At 40.5% G+C, this 22,768-nt stretch overlaps 1 protein-coding gene across 1 annotated transcript; it reads right to left on the minus strand.

The window, feature by feature from the left end:
• Positions 1-681: 681 nt before the first annotated feature.
• On the minus strand, positions 682-20,941 carry MAGT1 (magnesium transporter 1). The gene is made up of 10 exons (XM_030575490.1): positions 20,785-20,941; positions 19,718-19,887; positions 18,210-18,327; positions 16,181-16,321; positions 15,498-15,638; positions 13,939-14,028; positions 9,950-10,013; positions 7,033-7,107; positions 3,964-4,054; positions 682-2,578 (listed from the first exon to the last, which is right to left on the minus strand). Exons 1-10 carry the CDS (start codon positions 20,872-20,874, stop codon positions 2,563-2,565), a joined length of 996 nt encoding a protein of 331 aa, XP_030431350.1. The 5' UTR covers positions 20,875-20,941; the 3' UTR covers positions 682-2,562.
• Positions 20,942-22,768: the final 1,827 nt, after the last annotated feature.

The raw sequence follows: 22,768 nt of genomic DNA on the forward strand, positions 1-22,768 counted from the left end.
GAAAGCTAATCAGTCATATAACTATGTTCTCCTCTGAAGGGCCTATAAAAATGTACTTCATGTATTCAAAACTAGTACTAGAAACAAGCCTAATAACAGTTAAAGCAACAAAGATTTTACCTTCTCAGAAACAGAGTCCTAAGTGGCTATGGTTGGATAGTTTAGATATCATGACTCTAGGTTCCCAACAGTTGAAGTTCAGCAAGCTTGAAAATACCTAATGGCAGCATTCTTGAACTATTGATGAAAAAGCAACAGCTGAAACAATTAATAATTGCACTGCAAACATCTTCAAAGTTCCAGCACTCAGTGCTAGCTTGCTTCTTCCTATACAAAATGCCATACTGGATAAGACCAGTAGTCCATCTAGCCCAATATCTTCTCTCAGGACAGTGGCCAAATGCATCAGAGGGAATGTACAAGAAAATCCATAAGACCAAGATAGGAGAAAACTAGTCTTCTGGCTAGGAAACTTGAACACTGTCATATTTTGGGACTATATTTTCTGTCCTAGTCCAGTAGACCCCAGACAGTTTATCTAGTCATACTGCTGACAAAAAGTCTATTAGGTTAATGTACTAGAGTGAGAAAAATTAACTTCATTTTCAAAAGGAATCACAATTTTCTATTTTGTTAATAGAATATTTTATAATGTATGTTTAAATTTCAGACACAAGAATAAGGATCAGACTGTAAAACATTTTATTGAAAGTTGTCCAAAATCCAATCATGTGATTATTTGTGCCACTAAGGCTCATCATTCTGAGCTGTACAAAAACATATCTTAATATTTAAATTGAACCATTACCAAAAGACTAGATTAGTGTAGTTAAGGCACTTGAGATGTAACTTAATGTAGCAAACTTGCATAACAGTAACATTCTAGTTTGAATGAAGTAGTTATTTCTCATCTACTCTTCAGTCTAAAGAAAATTTCCATATCCCTTTCCCCTTTGGGAGAGGAAAGAGGACAGGAAGTGAGAAATTACCTATTTATAACATCCTCCATGACAAACTACCACCAAGCATTTGTCCTGCCCTGCAGCAGGTAGAACTATCTAGTCAAGCTGCAAGAGTTCTCACTAGTACAGGTGCTGGAATTCCTAGTCATGTCCCATTCTTAAGACTATTTGGGCTGAGGCACAAGAAGTCAAGTCTCCTCCTTCTTAGGGATGGAATGGAGAAGAAACTGTCTCAGGGGCACACTATGCTTGTTAGCGGAAATAAGAGCAGAAAATAAAGCAGAAAGGGCTACTATAAAACTAAAAAATCTCCACTGGGATAATAATGTTTATCCTAGGATCATACCTGTATCCCCCAACCCAATCTCTCTAATAAGTGAGGCTGAAGGAAACTAGAACAAGTTAACGGAGGTGGCAAGTCACAGTTCCAAGTGATAATGACTGAAAGTGCTGGTATGTCTGCTGGTTTGGCAGGATTCTGAGAATATTTTTAAACCACACTTAGGATCCCTCTGCTTTATCAGCTGAAACTGGCTCCTTTGGGCTATTTTTCAGATTAGTTTTTCACAATCAACTACTTAGAAGGAAGAAAAAAGACTAAGAACATTCCTGACATTGGGCTATGTAAACTGGACTCACGGTGCCAGCATTTATTGCGTACAGGGGAGTTTCTGTGTTAGGCAGTCAAAGAGAGTCCTCACTGGCCAATTAGTAACAGGGCAATGTGTTCGGAGGGGAAGTGGGGATTTCCCAGACCTAATAGACAGCTGAGGCTAGCAGAGACTGCAACAAACTGTGGTCATTTTATTAAAAAAATAGCAGTGTCTTTTTGATGATGGGGAGTGTTGAGCATTGAAGGGGGAAAAAAATCAATATTAAACCACTCTAGATAACTTAATTCAAGATTCTACATGCATTCACCAGTGCTATATGTTGATTACCCACACAGAGTAAGGGGAAGTTATCAGTTGCACTGCACTGCAGTTAAATACAAGAGATTCAAGATGAGGAACTGTAAGATCTGTACATTCGCCACTAGAGACTGGAGAGTGTTCCAGAAAAGAGGAAGAGGTTTCTAGGTGCATGCTGAATTTGGCCCCCTCATTCATGAAAGGGTATGACCCAGGCATCAGAGTTATGAAAAAAGGTAAAGGAAAAATGCCAGCGAGAGCAGCAATGGGTAGACAGGAAAGAGAATGCAATTAAAAAAAAAAAACAAAAACACCCCCCACAGACCTTTGAGGGGGCAGGAAAAATGAGGCAAACAAATTATCAAACTGAATGTAAGTACTGTTTCTAGTTATTTCAAAGAAACACTAGTAGTTCATATTCTAAGTTTTGAATTCCACTAGGTTTAAAGTAAAATGGTTTAACATGATGTAAAGCTTATGAAAAAAGACTGAATCTTAATACTCCATGTGACTTTCAGAGCATACTGCTTGTCATATTAAGGCACTACACATTTTCTTTGGTTCAGTGTTTAACTATCTCATTCGCTTTAAAGAGAGGTAGCATGAACCATACGCATTTAGCTCTTCAGTTCCATTACACGCAATTTCAGAGTTGACACCTTTCAAATGCTCCCAGCCTGTGGAATCCTTTAACTCATCAGGAAACTGCAACAAAACACAGGATATTTTTTTTTAAAAAGCACTGAATCTCTAGACATTTTCATTCAGAATGATTAGGGGCATATGAGAGACCGTAACATGACATGAACTGGGTATGGTACAGCTGAGGTGGAAGTAGTTGGGGAGAAGTCCCTTTACAGCAAGTCCTGTAGTAATTCATATGTTACGTTGACTGGCTCTGGAAGGAACCACATCCATCCCTTCTGGGCTACAAAGTTGATTAACATACAAAGCTCATTGATGGTAGAAGAATTAAAAGCTGAAAATGTGGGGGTTCTGACAGTCTCCTTCCATATCAGTCACAAGAAAGAGCATTGATCGAACTCTGTCCATTGCTCTGGAAGCACGCCCTCATTAGTTCCAAAACACTCTATGGGTTTTAATAGAATTTTTTTTGAAAGAACAATTGCCCTGCTCTGGCAGCGAGATGAAAATATCAGCCTACAGAAGCAAGGGCAAATCATAAACTAGCAACAGAAGAGGAGGTCAATGGGAGCTGGCTTCCTAACTCCCATCTGTACCTTTAAAATTTTTCCCTCCAAAAGGATAAAACAGTTACAAATCAAAACCTGGTGTTATATAGAGTCCTACTGATTAGGACTTCAGCCCCTCAAAAAGTGTACTAGATGCTCCATATAACAAATGCAGAGACACAGACAGCTTTGAAGATCTAAGCCCAAGAAATTTAGAACTCCAGGTAGACTTTGGGTTCCAAATTCCTTAAGCAGCTTTGGAAAAAAGCTCATCTCTAATGAGGGAACAATTAAGAAAGAGGTGATTTGGAAAAAAATCTAGGAAAAAGGCTTTAAGGTCATCAAATGCTTCACTCCTATTACCGAATTTATGGCGAGTAATGACATGTGGCATGAAAAATGTTTAATACTAAGTAATCTTTGGATTCTTACTTACTCCACACCTGTTAGAATATAAAAAGTACCATAGCACTTTTTCTTTTGTTTTTAATAGGATAGAGGAAATAGTGACTGTAACTGTTGACCACAAAAGTTTCTGGTCATTACTGCAATCAACTAGCTTTTATGCCTCCTGAAAAGCGTTTTCAGGAAAACTTGTTTACCATTTTTCTTCTGAAGTGGATTTCAGGCAAAGCAGTGTTTTTTATAGTCACCCACTTTTGTCAAAAAACTATTGGGAAGGGAAACCCCAATCAAAATGAATGTAAGGTAAGAGTTTATTCATTTTTAGTTACATTGTAAACCATGCAAGTAGCACCTCATATGGTTATAAAATCTCAATGTTTTAAGCCACTGTACCTTTATTTACTACAATACTCTGCTCTAATCAATGTAATATAGCTACATCGACACCTATATATTAAAGCACAACAATTTAAGCAGCAAAAAAAGCCATACCTGTATGGGTAGCCATGGTATTTAGATCTGAAGACAGAGAGCAGCCAGCTGAAGAATAATACCACCAGGCCAACACCAGCTACACACATTACTGTAGATAAGCAACAGAGTGCAGAATAAAATGATCAGACAGATGAGTCCACCCTGAAACCACGACTATGGATAGGGTTTTAAAAATGCTCAACAATAGCTAAATCTCCACCTGCTGCACTCTATGGGAATTTAACTGTGGATGTCAACAGGAGCAGGATTAGGTGATTGCTGAGTCCCTTTGAAAAATCCCACCCTGCGATGCTGGCAGACCAGGTGCTAGCTCTTGCCAAGGCTTTAGGCCTCAGCCGAACACTGACAAATTCACTGCTGGAAACCAGTCTGTTTTCTCCTGTGTGTTAGTATGGTTAAGATGGGCATTGAACTTACAACCAGGAGTTTAGACTTTATGAAATGCTTGTAAATCGCTGCATGTATTAATCTCACTTATATCTTTATCACGCGCTATTAGGTAATATTTAAGTTTTTGCTTTGCAACTGTAAAAAAATGTATCCTCTGAAACTGAGCCCAGTCAGGAGGAATTGTCTCCTGTCCATCAAGAGGGCCCATCAAAACTAAATGGGCCATTGTGGGATATCACAATACAAAGACTTTGGCTATGTCTACACAGCGCACCTTACAACGGCGCGACTGTGCCGCTGCAGCCGTGCTGGCGTAAGGTGCGCTGTGGCCGCTCTTTATCTCCCAGCGACAATATAAAACCATCCCCAATGAGGGGCGGTAGCTCTGTCAACAGGAGTGTGGCTCCCGACGACAAATTTGTTGCTAAAATTTGTGGTTCAGGGGGGGGGGGGGGAGGAAGAAGGTTTTGGCTGTTTTTTCACACCCTAGTGACAAAAGTTTTAGCGACAAAAGTTCAGTGTAGACATAGCCTTTGTTAATTGCCCCTTCCATCCTTGAAGAGGCTACATGCGAAAGGGCTCGTTCCATCAGCTTGAATTTGGGAAGAAGGAAACACGAATAGCTGAGAAGAAAATTTTTCATCTCTTACTGTTTGGACTCTCACAGGGCCAGAGATATGAAATAAAAGCAGAGATCTGCAGGGTCAACCTGGGTAGTCCTAAAAGACATTCAGAGCTGACAAATTACAACTCTGTCACCTTTTGAAACCATACACTGCAACTCCTTTGTTTATGTGTGTTTGCCTGCTTTCACCTTGTAATAATTCTCTCATTTCTCTTCTTAGTTGATACATCCTTAGATAGTTTACTATAGGATTGGCTACAACCATTGTCTTTGGTGTGAGACATAAGATACAAATTAACTTGGCTCTAGGAGCAACCTGAGTATTTTTTGATCTTTGGTGTATAGCAACCATCTATCACTAAGTCCAGCTCGCCTGGTGGCAAGATAGACTGGAATGCCCAATGTGACTGTAACTCCATGGTAAGACTTATAGTGCTTTAGGAGTTCACGCTTGTTACTGGGTTGGTGAAATCTCATTATAGAACATAAAACCAGTTTGGGGTCTTTGCTCTGCTTCTTGACAGTCTGTCCTGAGGTTGGCATCCTTGGTAGTGAGCCACTCCAGACAGTGTGACACACCCTATATTGATAATACAGATCCAGTATAGAAAAGTAAGCCCCTCCATCTCTTTTAATTATCAAATACTACATAGCACTTATAAAAGTCCATATAACCCAGAGTGCTGTTTTTTCTCTCTTGCACCTCACTAAGCTCCTCCAAATGCTTCTGTATGTACTATGCACAACAGGATAATTGGGCAGAAGAAAGCATCTATCTCTCTCTCACACATTGTGGAGCAGCAGAATAGGGGAAGGTAATTCCATCTCTAGGTTGGGAAGTAGCAGGGCAAAGGAGACAAAGGCTGGTGTCAATAACTCCCTGCTCCCATCCAAAGGGCCAAGTGTGCAGGGGGAGTTTGAGCAGAATTAACTGTTGCAGATAAATGAGAGGAGCTAGTGCACAGCCAGAAAAGAGTTCTTGCACATTATAATATAGAAGGTTGTGGTTGGGTCAGCGTATACTTGTCTGCTGAACCAATCGCCATGAACTGTAGAGAAGGAAATGTGCAAAACACTTCTATAAAACAGACAACACAGCCCATATACAAGCATTTTAAAAAAACTAAAGGTGACAGTGGTCCTTTAAGAAGCAGCCCACAAATAAGTGTTTGAGAACCTCTGTGATAAGCCATAACTACCACAATCTATTGGGTCAATAATCTGTGAACTGACAATAGACTGAAAGAACATTAGTCAGCTGAGTTACACGAACCAAATGTATATAATGTTACTTGAGGTGTACATGCATTATCAGGTACTAAAATAGATCTGTGGAATGTGACAAGGTAAAGGCACAGCAGCGTGTAAAGGATTAGCAGGTCGCTGCCTGTTACATTGCTATTCAGGATGAAGTATAAACAGAACGGGAAGGTGAGTCAAAGGAGAAAGCCATATCTTCTCCCCTCCTGGCTGGTTAAAGCAAGGAAAGCCTCTGAGGAAATATTGCCCAGTGTTTTCCAGCTGATTTGCTGTTTCTTGATAATTTTGTGCATAATAAACAAACAAATAAACCCTGAGGAAAGGGCTTTTCTTGGATGGTGACTTATCTGGATTTTTAGTTAAAGGCCATCTTATCAGATCAAATATCTATTTGATAACCTGGAGCTACCCTAGTGCTCATCCTTCCATTATGAGTTTAAAAGTTGAGCTTTTATTTTTTAGTAGTCTTTCACAGAGAAACGAGACAATTGTTCAATACTATCCTGCTTCTCTCCTCTGTGTTCCAAGTCCGCTCCGACAATTGTCTGAATAAAAGATGGAATGTGAAATAACTTTTAATTTTATTGTTTTGCTAGATTTCAACACTGAAGGAGGAATTAAATGCAGAGAATCTAAACTCCTTGGGGGGAAAAAAAACCAAAAACGAGCTAATAAGAGTGCCAGCACTGCAGTAAACCATCACACTGGAAACATTTCCTGAATGCATCTTTCTTTGATGGAGATTCAATTAAGCAACAAAATGCACTGCTTGGATTAAAAGCATTACTTACTTTTTCTTTTCCCCACATCCATATCAGAGGTAGCAGCTTCATGCAGGAGTACCATTCCTAAAGTAACACCACCATCTGCAAAAACTGTTTAAGGCTAAACTGACAGAGACACCATGTATTTTATTTTTAAATTTAATAAATCCATTCAATCATAATCACATATGTGGCACATACAAAACTTATTCGAAAGATTAAAGACTCCCCAACCAAGATAGACACAGTCGAAAAATTACAACATGCAGTAATGGTAATATTATTCCAGGAAACACAGAAGAGCAAAAACCAGGAAAATGTCAGAGATCTGTTTAAATGCACTAGCTACAAATCCTAATTAGACTAAGCAAGCGGGGGGGGGGGAGACGAATATCACACTTTTCCTCAGAAAGAGGGAGGTATGAATTAAGACCTTGCCTCTAATTCATATTGGTCTACCTTGTTCACCTTCCCATTCCTGATGAGAAGTGATTCTCAAAAGCTTGTTCATGTTATTTTAAACTTCTGTTGGCCTAACAAGATGATAGTTAATATATTTCTCAGTTTTTGATTAATTTGACAGATACCAGGCACAAACAGCAAAGTCTGGACTTTTCTGTTTTTCAGTTTGAACTATTATTCACCAATAAAGACTTGCTAAAATTAAGGTCAGAATTTATAAGCTGGTTATGCTGTATTTGACCATAGGGAAATCTGACACAGTGAAATTCTATACGCAACAAAACAGAATGGAAGCCCTACATAGTTTAATTGCATTGCAATATGTACATTTCAGACCTAATCCTGCTTCCACTGAAAAAGAAAGGGTTTTTATCATTGACTTCAATGGAAGCAATATAGATCCTTTGATTCCTGTTCAAATGACTCTTCAGTTAGTGAAGCTACATGAAAAAAATTACAATTATTAAATGATTCTACCAAATTGTGCCTGTTTTGAAGAACTTTAACGATTAGAAAATTTGGTAGGGGGACTGGAGACACACAGACACACAAAATGGAAGCACTTTAAAGCCCAATTTGTTTTAACATTTTGTCATTGCAATCTGCTTGACAACTCTTGATAGGTGGAATTTGACTAGATTCAGAACCAACAGAAGAGAGTAATAATAGGTAAAAAAGGAAAGAAAGAAATTCCCTCTGTCCCAAACTGGTCTTTATGGCAACACTTTTGCCTAAAAAAAACAAAAACAAAAAACTCTCTCTCATGCTGTTCAACAAATGCACTGAAATTTGGAAACCCTTTCAAAACACGGAGTCACAAAACTCTATCACCAACTTAAAACAATCAGAATAAATCAAAAGTGCAGTGAAAGAAAACGAAGATTCCTGGTGCTTTGTATCAAACTTAACATTAATTTCTTCATTCACCTGAACTGACAAGTTATATTGTGGCTACACTGTATTGTGGCTACACTGTAATACTGTAAAGAGACAAAAGACTAAGCCTGTCATTTACTGAAATAACAAGACACTCAGGGGGAGGTGGGATAATTCACAGAAGACCCATTTTGGAGCCTGATGAAACTGGATACCGGCTGAGAATTACAAGGTCAACTGTAGCTTTTGTTTTTAAACTAAGAATGTGAAACAATGAGAAAGTTGATATAAAACTTAAAATCGCATTATTTATATAATGTGTACCTCCAAAATGCTTAGCAGAATTAAACAACAAAATGGAAAGGAATTGGTGGTGGGTGGGTGGAAAATGTAGTCTACTTTTTTTTTTTGTACTAGATCTTGAAATGATTCAGTAGATGAGGAGCCAGTGCACTGGCTTGATGTTATTATGGTACATTTTCTTCTCTTTGTACTTTAAAAATGCAGGCAGGGGTATCTGAAGAGCGGGGACTTTGAGGCTGTAGAGAAGGTTGTTGCTATAGAAAAGGTGAGGAGACAAATCACCTGGACAGAGATTTCAGTAAGGAGATAAGGTAGTAGCATACAGAAGTGATGTGGAGGTAGGAATTGGTGGAATTACAGAAAGATCCTTGAGGAGGAAAGTTCCTTGAGGAGGAAAGTTCAGAAACAAGGACAACTAAGGTTACCAACAGTGGAAGGAAAAAAGTTGCACGTCTGGGCTGAGGAAAAATAGGAGAGAGAAGTTGAATTGGAAGATATTGAATTGGAAGAAAAACTTTAAAACATAGGTGAAGGCAGTGGTGACAAAGCTGTAACTTTACTCTGTCAAGACAGGAAACCAAAAGGTGTGAAACAATAGCATAATAGCTAAGGTTAAGATAATAATAGGATAACTTAGTTCATGGGCCACTGCACACTTCTAAGCATCTATGGGATTCCATTGGAGAGGAAGTCTTAGTACAGAGGAAAGAATCCACCAACAGAGAGAGAAAGAATGATGAGTTCTGCTTCCACCTACCTATTGCCAGACACCAATACAGGCTGTCTCAAAGAATGCAGTGGTCCACAGCTTCATTTAAGGGCATACTGAGTCCCAGGAGAAAGAGAAGAGAAGGGCTCTTCTAGTTAGGGCTGGCTCCAAGCACCAGCAAAGGAAGAAGGTGTTTGGGGCGGCCAATGGAAAGGAGCGGCACATCCGGGTCTTCGGCGGCAATTTGGCAGCAAGTCCCTCACTCCCTCTTGGAGGGAAGGACCTGCTGCTGAATTGCCGCCAAGGAATGAAGCAGCGCGGTAGAGCTGTTGCTGAAGTGCCACTGATCATGGCTTTTTTTTTTTTTTTTTTTTTTGGGAGGGCGGGGAACTTCGCTACTTGGGGTGGCAAAAAAGCTGGAGCCGGCCGTGACGACAGTAACCTAATCCTGTTGAACTGACAGATTGTGGGCATAAGGAAATGTTGGCTGTTGGCATATTATAAAGGCACTACTCCCGTAGTGAAGGGAGAAGGTATAGGTTTGGCAGAAAATTAAATTGCCATCAGATGTGTATATTTTATTATAAAGGATACTAAACAGTAGAACAATGTGTGTTTCAGCCACAAATTGGGCTTGGCTGCTTCCATGGATATAGTTCTGTAAAAGACAAAATTCAAGTAAGAAAGAAACTTCGGAGTTTAAAGTAATTAGTAATGGATATAAAACCTGGGGCTATATCCTGTGTTCTCTATCTCAGGAACAGAGCACAGGAGAGGTGTCCCAGGAGCAGCAGGGACAAAAGTGGTGTTATGCAACCTTTGCACCATCCAGATATTGGGCTGCTGCAGGGCCAAAGCCATCTTTCAAGTGTATGGTAGAGCATAGCTCCAGGGCTCTTTGAACCTACAGAAGTGCTACCTGGCCTGCCCTGCTGCCTAGATTCCCTTTAGTGCAGTGCAGAGTACTACAAACATGCCTTCTCCTGCCCTTGCCCCCCACCACCCTCCACTGCCACTTCCCCAATTAGTTCTCTTCCTCTCCCTCTTTTCTGGGTAATGTGAAGATGAGTTGCATGAACTCACATACATCACAACCCTATGTGATGAGAATTCTCCTCCACCACCTTGTGGACCCTACATGTTGGGCCCCAGAATGAAGCACTTAAGGTCTTCCCAGGATAAAAAGGGGAAATAAAGAAACCAAAAGAAAGTTACAAATGGGAAAAGTTAAGAACAGAATGAAGAATAAAGCTCAAGTCTAAATCAAATTTTTTTTTTATGATATTGAAAAAAAAATATCTGCCACATGTGCCCTTGAGAAAGAGATGAACAGAAAGCAATAGCAAAACACAGGAAATGCTGGTAAGAAAAACATTAAAAGTGAAAATTATTTTCACTCAATGTAGCTTAGACAAACCATTCAGCATGGCTGGTTTGTTTTTAAAAGTTTGCAAACTGAATAAGTTAACAAACAAACAGTTTAGACTATATGGAGAATAAAATTTTATTGCCAGTCAGTTACATTTGGAAAGCTTTGTGTATGTGGGGTTATGTTAGATCCCAGCACAACAACATTTTTGACAGCAGCTCAGCAATGCTTTGTAACACTCAGAGAATTAAAAATGAACGTGGTTGGAAAGCGTATGTGTCTGTCTAGGTAAAGATCAAGATATGCTGCAGGAATATTTTCATGTTTTACTCACAGGTTAATTGAAAGATTTTTGAAGCAGCATTCATTTCAGTGTCTATATCTGGGGCACGGGCATCTCAAGAGATGTCGTAGGCCCAGTACAACTGAGAAGCACTTGAGGTGCGTCTTGCCTATCTGACATGCAAGGCAGAAGTGAAGAGGACAAGACAAGCTAATGTAACTTTTTATTAAGTCATAAGGATTAAATTCTTATAAAATTCAATAAAACATCAAAGAGAACAAAAGCATGTCTGAATACATACAAATAGAAATAATGGTTTTACATACTAGTTACTGGGTATGTGGGGGAGGCAAGGAGAGAAGAGCTGTTGTACATGTTAAAAAAAACAGGAAGGCCAGGTTCTGGGAGGCAATAAAACTGTTTAACACAGAGAACCTGAAAGCAGCAGAAGAAAGCTGCTTAAAAGTCCAACTGCTGTCATGTCTCCCACTACCAAGAGATGTCTTAGATTCATTTTTTAAGACGTATGTATGGAAGTGACAGAGTAGAGCAGCGGAGGGCATATGACAGATGGAATTAAAATGTATGGCGTTGAGACAAAAGAGAAGGGCTTGAGATAAAGTCGATTAAAAAAAGCCAATTTGGTTAAAATAATGTACCCCCACAGTCTAAGCAGAGTGCAACTGTTGCGCTTCTTCTAAAATAGATTAGTAACAAGAATATATTCTGGAAGAAAGTGGTTAGCAAAATATCTATAAAACGTAATTTCAAGTTTGGAAGTAGAAAATAGAACAGGTATCATTTCTGACTCACCAAACATGTAACACGATAATTGGTACTTATCTACCCTAAACAGCAATGAGCTCCCAAAATCCTAAGGACCGGTTCCCTACCAGGTCCTCGGCAGTTCGGCAGCAGCGGGGGTCTTCACTCGGTCTGGGTTTTCAGCAGCAGGTCCTTCACCCAGAGCAAGTGAAGGACCCGCTGCCAAAGTGACCCCAAAGACCTGGTATGGAACCGTGTGGTAAGTACAAGCCCCACATGCCTGTCTCCCCCATACCACCCACCCATCTGGCCCCAACCCATGTTCTGCCCCCGATTGCCCCCCTCAGAACCTGCAACCCACCACCCCCTCCCAAGACCCCCCACCCTAACTGCCCCTCAGGACCCCACCCCCTACCCAACTCACACCACTCCCTGTCCCCTGACTGCCCCAACTCCATCCACCACCACCCCGACAGACTCCCGGGACTCCCATGTCTACCCAATCCCCCCATTCCCCATCCCCTGACACCCCCCCATAACTTCCACCCCTTCCAACCGCTCCCTATCCCTTATCCAACCTCTCCTCCCAGCCCTGGCTGGCCCCCTTACCATGCTGCTGTCTAAGGATGTTGTGCAGCTGCTGGAGCTTGCAGCCCCACCCCTTACCCAGAGATGAAAGTAAGCCAGTGCGCCAAACCGGGGTGGCCTGGCTTCCCTAGAGGCAATTTAAAGGGCTTGGGGCTCCCAGCAGGGAGTAAGCAAGCTGGTGGGCCAGACCAGGCAGCGCAGCCGCTGCATATTCCAGCGGGCTGGGCCGGGCAGCATGGCCGCAGCTTGCTCCGGCAGGCCTGTGATGCGGCCACAGCCTGCTCTAGGGGCAGGGCCAAGCGGCACGGCTGCAGCCTGCCAGCCCTGGAGCTGCAGCTGCTTTGGAGGCTAGGGGCAGAGCAGCATGGCCAGAAGCAAAGAGACTCTGGCCCTGCCTCTTCCCTGCTGGCTGTGCTGCCTCTCCTTGCTCCCTCTGTTGGGAGGAGGGGCTGTGTCCCACCTCTCCCTCTCTATACCCAAAAAATTCAGCTTATGAAGAAGTATATATGGTAATTCTTTTTTGTATCTTCACTTAGCTTTTGATATGTCTACAGCAACAAACCGAAATCTCCTCTTAAAATATAGCATACCTGAAACTAAGAAGTCCCTCAGCATTTGAAACAAAATAAAATAAAATAAATGGAACTATAAACAATGTAGTGCCTTCTTATGAATTGACTTTCCCTGATCCTGATATAGGGTTCTGTCTAGACCATTCCCTTTTTAGTATTAGCTGTTACATGCAATCTAGTCATGAATTAGAGTGAATCATCATATCGAATTGAACAAGGCATGTCATCTGGCTGGTCAGTATGATCATTCTTAGCCTGATTAGTGACTACATGTCTAGTTTTATTTTTATGTATTTTATTGCACACAAGAGAAACAGCTACAAAAGACAAAACACCTAAAATGAACCAGATATTAAGCAGCCTTTGTTCTTGGGTCATAGGGTTAATACCACCATTCTTGTGGCACTGACGCTAAATTATAAGGCACTACAGCAAATTGCAGTCTGGTTGTAATGAAATTCAAACCAATTAGTATATACTGTCACATTTACTCTAAGTACTAACAACTATGTAGTAAACTTGATTGGCAAATCCTGACTTCATTGCTTTGTGATAACATCCAAAATATTAATCACAATCCATGGATTTAGAGGGACCCACATTTGGTCCTATCATTCTTTTGGCTAAGGAGGAGGAGGAAACATGACCTCCATAATACGAAGGTCATGTTTCCTCCTCCTTCTTCGCCAAAAGAGTGATAGGATCAGATGTGGGTCCCTCTAAATCCATGCTGGAGCCCTGAGGAGCTTTCTGTTCACACATTTTACTCTCAAGGCCATTCTTTCATGATTCCTATACTTCTGGCAAAATACAGATAGGTATTCCTTCTAAGCCAGTTAATACAACTCCTCAGATTTGCCCACTGACTGCTCTAGAGCTCCTTCTATAGCATTCCTACTCTTGCTGACTCAGGAAGCGAGAAGTCAGAAACAAAACTTGCATCCTGGATTTTGTGTTTTTTTAACACAGATCTTTTCACTGTAATCCTACAAAGATAAAGACTTACCACTTGTCCTGTATGGGGATTCTTATGAGCATATGGTGGCCCTCTGATATGGTTCCACATTTGGCCTGATGTCATTGCTAGCACAAAACACTAGAAAGGAAGAAAGGAACAACATACGACAAATTAGTATGGACCTCATACGTGTCTCTGTTCCGTTTGCAATTCACTTCACCCCAGAATGTATAGATGTTGCCTTATACTATGCATAACATAGCATCTATTATTAATTGATAATGTTTTCTCACAGTTTGAGCTGAAAAGCTTGCAATCAAGTACTACTATCAGACAACCAAGAAGGAAAGCTACATGAACCTCATCTTCACTTTAACCAACAGTATGGGCTTTTCCTTCCAGAAGTCATGTCTTTCCAAAATCATCCTCACTTAAACCTGAAAGTCTGTGGCACAACTAACCCTTTATGTAAAATATTAATACTGTAGTAATATAATCTGCATTACACTGAACTCTTGATCCCAGTACTTCTGGATTTTGCCATTACGATCAAAAGACTCTTTACAGCGTTCTACGTTCTAGCCAAGATGTCCTCTCTTCTTAGAGGAACAATAAGCTCACATTTCAAGGAACACTGGATTTGCCAAACTAGATCAGACCACTGTCCCATCAAGTCTGGTATCAACTAATAGCAAATAAAACCACATCAAAGCCACATAACAGGAAAAAGATTCTTTCCGATTTTCTGAATGCTATCAACATATGTCCTAACATATAACATTTGACTGACTGTATCTTGAATAACTTCAAACACTGTTGGTCATGAAATTATTTAGCCTTTTTTATAAATCCATCACCTATTCCAATACTTAGGACTTTGAGCTGAAATTCCAGAGGCCAAATAGCAAATGTTTGAGTCTAAAGCAGGGGTCGGCAACCTTTTGGAAGTGGTGTGCCGAGTCTTCATTTATTCACTCTAAGTTAAGGTTTCACGTGCCGATAATACATTTTAATGTTTTTAGAAGGGCTCTTACTATAAGGTCTATAATATATAACTAAACTATTGTCGTATATAAAGTAAATAAAGTTTTAAAATGTTTAAACAGCTTCATTTAAAATTAAATTAAAATGCAGAGCCCCCCAGACCGGTGGCCAGGACCCGGGCAGTGTGAGTGCCATTGAAAATCAGCTCACTTGCCACCTTCAGCAAACGTGCCATAGGTTGCCTACCCTTGGTCTAAAGCCAGTATTTTAATATCCTGAAAAAATGAGTTTTACTGAAATAGACTAGGGATAATCAGTTCCTAAGTAAAAACTGGGTAAAAAAATCATTTTAAATAAAATTCACAATAATAATGAGTGTGGAAGGATGTGGCATGTGGATTGGCCTCATCTGTTTGGTTTCAAATGCTCTCCTAAATTGCTCATGTTCAGCTTACACTGAGGTCAGTGGGAGAATCTGGTTTACAATAAGCCCAGCTGAAGGAAAAAAGTTATTTGTTTCACCACGCAAGAGAGGTAACAAAGCAAATGCAATATTTCCTTCCCTTTAAATTCCATCTGGATCAAGTTGAAACAGGGAGGTTAAAAAAAGTAATTTTGCTTACCAAAGCAGCAAAAGCCCAGCCAGTTTTGTTATAGAGAAAATCCAGGTTGCTTCTCCGTAAGTACACAAGGCCACCAATGACTGCCAGCAGCAGACCCAACATCAAGGGACCAGCATAATTTGGAGGTCTTATCACTCGAATCTATGGAAGCACAAAAGGTTATGTTAAAAAAATTATTTTCTTAAAAAAACATGAATATGGAGAAATAAAACCATATCAGCGTACAAAACACACCAACTTCATATTTCTTTAATAATTTTAACTGTAGTTCAGAAATTAATACTTTTTCTCTTTTGTTTCAATAACACATACTATGGAGCAAAATCTGTTAGGCCCTATTTAATATTCTGCCTGTGATAATAATAAAACAGATTTATTTTTATAGAGGTGGATGATGCTTTTACTGGTGGGTGAACCCACATAAGTTTGTAAAGTGATTTGGAATCATTCTAGATAGAGAGCATTAAATAAATGTAAAATATTATAATGTGGCATGTAAAAAAAGCTACCTGTTTTTAAAAGATACTTCATCTATAAAGCTCAGCTAGACATAGCGGGGCTTAGGACCTGCTTTGAGTAGCCAATTAGAATATTTTCCTTAACCATATTGTACATCTGGCAAACAGACTCTCCACAGCTAGATTTACATCACAGAAAGGAAATTAAAGTCTATCTGCACTTACATTGACATCAGTCCTATCAGCTATCCAGCGAGCAAGCTGTTCGGCCGCAAAACCTCGCACCTGAAGCTCATATGTGTCACCCCTTTTAGGTTTCCCTTTAGCTGGGAAGTTAATGAAGGTTGGAGCTGAATTCATGTTTAGCTGCATTAAAAAGATTAATAAATAAAAGTAGAAGTGAAGCATCAAGAATTAAGTAATTTAGCCATTTAAAAACTTTTCTTATTTTATTGCAAGTTTCTCATTCATATTTTGTCTTGTGGCTTATGCACGTAATTAAACAGAAGGGCTATTCATAAAATAGATCTAATGGGTATTTCAACAAAAAATGGTATAGTAGCTTGAATGCTTTTTTCTTACAAAATGGTCTAGGATATGCAAAAATCCATGACACAAAATTATGTATACAGTACATTAGTCGGGCACATTCTTCTTGGATGCTTCATATCTTCTCTCTTCAGTATCCAGAATGTCCTGAGACACCCACAATTATTTGATATCCAATGCTAGCAATAATGCACATCTCAGAAAGCAGTTTGAGACTGGTTATTCTCCCATTAGGTTTAACACAGCACCATTTAATCAAATATTCTCATGTCTTCAGTACTCACGTCTGTGGTTGGCAAAGAACTCAAAGAAGTCTGAACAGTTAATACGTGTACCTGAAATCTGCTGATAAGTGAGATAAAGCTCCTGAGAGTTGTCTATATGGTAAAGTACTATTCTTGCCCTTGCTCATAAAGGAAGGTCTTTGAGTCTTTGTATACAAGTATATCTATAAAGAAATCTATATAGCAATATCTAGATGAAACATGTATTGGCATCAAAAGATAATCATACACATCTTAATGAATATTGATGAGCCTTCTTTTAATGTGTTCTAGCATATTCCTATAGTGAAGCACCTATTTCTGTCATAAAAGACCTGCATAACATTTCCAATAGCAAGGCTTCACCAAGGTTTCATCATGAACCCAAACCTTAGACAGGGTGTGTAAACCTTTCAGTGGCTCTGGACTGAATTTTGCTTTTAGACTGAAACAATCATGGCACTCAAAGCTTGGCAAATCAGCTACAAAATCTGATTTTCCTTTTGAGTTGCTTCAACATGAAACTGAAATCACAGGTTTGTAAAGAGCCAACTGTAAATCTCCAAGATCAAGAGCTGATAATTCCCTGAAAACAAATTAACACAAACATAATGCACATTCTGGATCAAGTACTATCCTGAATAATAACTTGTATGATTGAGCTACACAGGTTCCAAGTAACTTGAAAGAATGCAAGGAACATGGCATTTCTAGTTTCTTCTGATGATTTTGCACCTTCTTCAAAAACAGTTTGTGTGTCTTAAGAGACAGACCACAGATTGTTTGCCTATAATTAACAGACTTTTATTTTTAGGAAAAAATGAAGTAAGTGGAAATTTTAAAGAGTAATTTACTGTGCATTCCTAGTAACTTGTCACATTTTTGAAAATCAGATGGACATGACAATATTTTCAGTCAGTTAAAAAAAAAATCAGTTTTCTGACACTGCTCTTTAAATGGGACACCGAGTTTCTTAAAAATACCTTTATAAGAAATTAAAAGGTTCTTCCCTCCCTCACCACTTTTAGAGTTAGAAGTCTTTTGAAAGCTGACATAAACATTTAAATTAGTTCCAGTATTTTATAAGTCATTGAAATTCCATTATTACATTGAATGGCGTTACAGGAGTTGGACATAAAAGACCTAATCAGGTCATCCAGTCTATCACTCATGCCTATTCAGTACTGTTCCCTGCATATTATTAGTAGTTTGGCCTATTAGTGCTTCTGTCACATTAGCAAACAAATCTTGCCCATTTCTCATGGACTGGAGGGTTGTTGCAGTTTTAAAAACATCTGTACAATTTTTATTTTGCAGCTGTTTCGTAAGAGATTGGCCAGCATCCCTCATTATGGTAATATTGTACTATATCTTCTGTATTGTAGATTTCTTTATCACTCCCCCCAACTAAAAATCACTTTAAAAAATGGAAAATAGATTACCATCTGAAATACATCTGAGCCTTCATCAAAATCCACCATGGCAAAAAACACCTTATTGGTAAATGCACTGGAGTACCGCCAGGAGTTTGCCAGAATCTGGTATTCTTCATCAGCTTGCCTGAAAAAACATATAGAACCAGATGCTATACTCATGAGAGTATGTCAGAAACAGAGGGACCTGTGAACACACTTCCAGCTCTAACATCTCACTGGAAATAACACATATCCCATCCCCACCAAAACACTTTTTAAGTTAAGATTTTAAAACTAACAAGACATGTCATGCTTCACTGCTTATTCATACTGTTTTCAGCACTGGGCACATGGAGTTTCTTGTTTTTAAGATGAGGGACAGATCTTCTGGATTGGTCAAGCTGCACTGGGCCCACAACTGGGAGGCAGGGAACATGCAAAGCTGATGCTCAAGGCTGTTCTTCATTGTGCACAGCTGCCTGTGTTCCAAGGTGCTGTTGCGACAGTTGATAATCATCAGAATGCAGCAGAATTCAAGGTGTGCCCTCTTCCCCCAGCATGCTGTACATGGAGGTGACCCAGAGATTCCCCCGACTAGCCATTAAAGCCTCCTTCAGAGTCCCTTTATATCTCTGGAGCAAAGCAAAGTGCCAGAAGCAGAACCCAGGAGCTGACACAGTATAAATGTAAATCAATACTCTAGATGTGAGCAAAATCTCAAACTGCAAGACTCAACAGGAAACTCTAAAAAAAAGTGTTTAGCCATTCACCCAAAAAGATTAAAGTTAACCCTTTCATTTGTCCAAAAGCTTCCCTTTTTCCTACTGAACAGCTGCAATTATTGCAGCACAGAGATCAGTACAGTTAATATGACTTTAGATCAGTGGTCCCTAACCTTTTCATCTGGCGGGCACTAAACGAAGGACCATGGTGGCGGTCGAGCATCCGCCAAAATGGTGCTGAATTTCAGCGTCGCCGCCTCTGGATGACGTCGTGTGTCGGCGGCAAGCGTCGTCGTCCAGAGGTGTCACTGCCAAAATGATGCCGAAATGCCGCCGAATTTTGGCAGATGCTCGACCACTGGCCAGGATGCAGGCGCATTTAGATGCCCCCACGGGCGCCGCATTGGGGACCCCTGCTTTAGATGATCTGTGTATCTGCATATATAAGAGACTGCATTAGAAAAATACTACTACAGTGCATTGTGTCTTAAGTCTCTCCCACTCTGAATGAAACTGCTTAAATTCAAGAAAAAGGTACTGCAAAGTAGGAGGGCAAAACTTTTACCCACTCAGAACATATGGCACTTCTTAGAGTAACCATTACATTTAAGTATCAGAGGGGTAGACCTGTTAGTCTGGATCTGTAAAAAGCGACATAGAGTCCTGTGGCACCTTACAGACTAACAGATGTAGTCTGACGAAGTGGGTATTCACCCACGAACACTTATGCTCCAATACGTCTGTTAGTCTATAAGGTGCCACAGGACTCTTTGTCATAAATTTAAGTTCTTTAGAATTGAATTAAGTCCATACTTGCACACGGCACATTGTCTGTGAGGCTGAAGAGCAGTGAACATCACAACCACTGAGTAATTTCTTGGTGGTGCCTTTACAAGGCGACGAAACTTGTCTCCGTTCATTCGGATAACGGCTCTTTTGCTGGCCCACTCCATCAGCTGGCTAACTTTTTCAGATAAAACCATCTAACAAATAAAGACAAAAATGTTTATTTTAAAAACTGGACTGAACATTAAAGAGAGTCTTGTCTTTTGATACTCTAAACTGTTAACAGTCTGATGATCACATTTCAGCAAGATGACTGAAATCCAAAAGAAGGCAAGACCCACATTATGTGCTCAGGTTGAGAAAGTCCACAGTTCTTTATTATAACAATGTTCAATGGGAGTTCTGAGTGTTCAGTACTTCCAAAAAATCAGGTCAAAAGCCAATGATCAGGCATTAATGTCCCAAGAAAACAGATCCTACTATTGTCCAGTAATGCCTATTGATTTAAATTAAATTATAGATTAGTGTTGGATCACTTCTTGTAACTGAAGAACATTACTCTGGTCAAAAAATAAGTGCTCAGTTGCAATGATTTCTCTATTCCTGATACTGTTAATAGGCTCATTCTCTTCAGCTAATCCAGTCAAACCCACACACAAGTAGTCCAACCGTTTTCACACATAACAGCACATATCGGCATGTAAACTTGGACACATTTTAGTGACAGCAACTAAGTCAGGGCCACAATTCTTCCCTACCGATGACCACAGATGATCCCGCCTCAGGCAGGGCCCAGCTTCCCACACTGCCCTCTGACACCATTCCAGGCGATCACAGGCGGGGGCCCGCCTCCCCACGCTGCCCCCTCTCCGGGCGGAGGGCCCCCCACAGGCGGGGGCCCGCCTCCCCACGCTGCCCCCTCTCCGGGCGGAGGGCCCCCCACAGGCGGGGGCCCGGCTCCCCAAGGCTGGGCAGCCCAAGGACATGGCCGGGCTCCCCCGGGGGAAGGTAGCCGGGCAGACTATGGCCCCTATAGCTCCGGGGATCCCGGGCTGGTTTCTCCCTCATCCCAGCTGGCGGCAGAGGGCCCTCACCTCCTTCCTCTTCTGTCCTGCAGCCCAGGGTCCCCCGCAGGCCATCAACACCACCAAGACTCCCAACATCAGCACTCGCAACGCCGCCATGTCCGCTCCTTCCACCGGCACCCACCGCCTATTGGCCAGGCTGCTACCCAGGCACTTGCTCACGAACAAGACTGACAAGCTACTTCCCATTCACAACCTTGGCTCAAGCTCGTTTTCTATTGGTCCAATGTCCTCATCCGTCAGCCAATCATAACGAGGCAAGCTGTTGTAGTTCCATTGGTTGTTTGATGAATTGGGAGGAGTCGGTTCGGAGGGAAAGGAGGGGAACTAGCAGTCGGATGCGGTGTAATAGGGACCGCGGGGTACAGGGAGGAACCTGGCTGGGCTGGGTGTTGGAGTGCGATGAGCTGGGACAGCGGCGCCGCGGCGGGCAGTTTAATAATTGGAGTAAGGACAGCATTGCAGACAGGGCACAGGGCAGCATGAGCAACGCAGAGAGGGGTGCCTCGTGGTACCGAGGTGTCCAGTCTTGCTTGCACATTATTTCTAGGTGCTATCTCAGCTCTTAGTTCTCTGGGAGTCTCACCTGCCGCTCGCATTGCATTGATAGTCTTTTTCTGTCCTATCACATTGTAAATGTGAATCTTAATTGGCAGTCCTGGTGAAGCACCTCAGGGTTGCATTTTCAGCATTATTCAGGACTAACAAGTACTTTTCAGCTAAAAGTCTGTTTTCCAGATTGCTTTCCTTGACTTCCAATTTTCTGAGCACGAGCCATGACGTCATTGGTTCTCCATTTCCAAGCTTCTTTGCTCCAAGGTTTATGGTGCAACTTTGAACTGTTTGCCCCTGAAATTCTTACTATATTAGCTTCTAACCATGTGCTTCAACGTCTACGAAAAGTCAATGAGATCTGAAGGCACCGACCCTCTGAAGGAGGATGGGTCTGTTAACACACAGAAGACAGTTTATACATTTATATTCGGTTAGACACAGGTTAGCGGGAGCAACAAACAGGATGGCTGGATGCTGCTGAAGAAATAGTGGATGCCAGGAGTATTATAATTAGGAAAATAATATTTTATAGTAGATCCTCAAATACCCAAGCATACCCCTCACATGCAGCTATACAATCCTATATTCCTATTCCGTGGCATTTATTTTAAAGTATCATCTTGATCCGTCAAGTTTTATTTCTTTTATGCTGTCATATTTTGTGCAGATTTGTACCCTCGTGCTGTAACTGGGTTTTCCTAAGAAGACGTTTGCACGCAAGTGGAGCCTCATTGACTTAAGCAAAGCAGCTTCCCGATCTGTAATCTTGATGGATCATAAAAACTGTCTGGAATATATCAGTCTATCTATAAGAAATCAATATCGATAGCATACATAGTTATACACAGAGATTTACGTTATACATACAGGAACACATGTTCTTTCTGTAAAGACAGGCAGTATCTCATATATCTATATCTATATTTATATATCAAACTAGCAATATCAAGAAAGAGATGGAATGGACTGCCATACGTATATCTTTCTTTGTATGATATAGGTATGGATTTAAATTCTCTTTCTCGAAATATTTATTCTTACTGAGAGATTTTAATTCGGTAACCATTACATATGCAAGAGTTTAGGTGATTTAAGTATTTAGATATGTTCTTTATACTTATTATATGCACCCTTTTGTATAGATATAAACTCTGATATTTCAATCATATAACTACATGTTTAATTTTACTCATATGCACATACATTTGCAAAATCAGACCCACAAGGATTTTACATCAATGATCAAGTTAGATCATTCTTATGAATCAGTTAAGGATATCGCTGAATATATAATGTAAATCCGTGTCTTTATTTAGTACTTTTTATAATGTAAGTCCCTATTTAATGGGCGCCACAATCTATATTTATATGGCGAAAATTTCTGTCTGCGTGAGGTGATCCCTACCCTGCCGTGTGGTAAGACGCTTGAACCAATGCT

Source organism: Gopherus evgoodei, chromosome 9 (genome assembly GCF_007399415.2).
Source record: "Gopherus evgoodei ecotype Sinaloan lineage chromosome 9, rGopEvg1_v1.p, whole genome shotgun sequence".
NCBI classification, from domain to species: domain Eukaryota; kingdom Metazoa; phylum Chordata; order Testudines; family Testudinidae; genus Gopherus; species Gopherus evgoodei.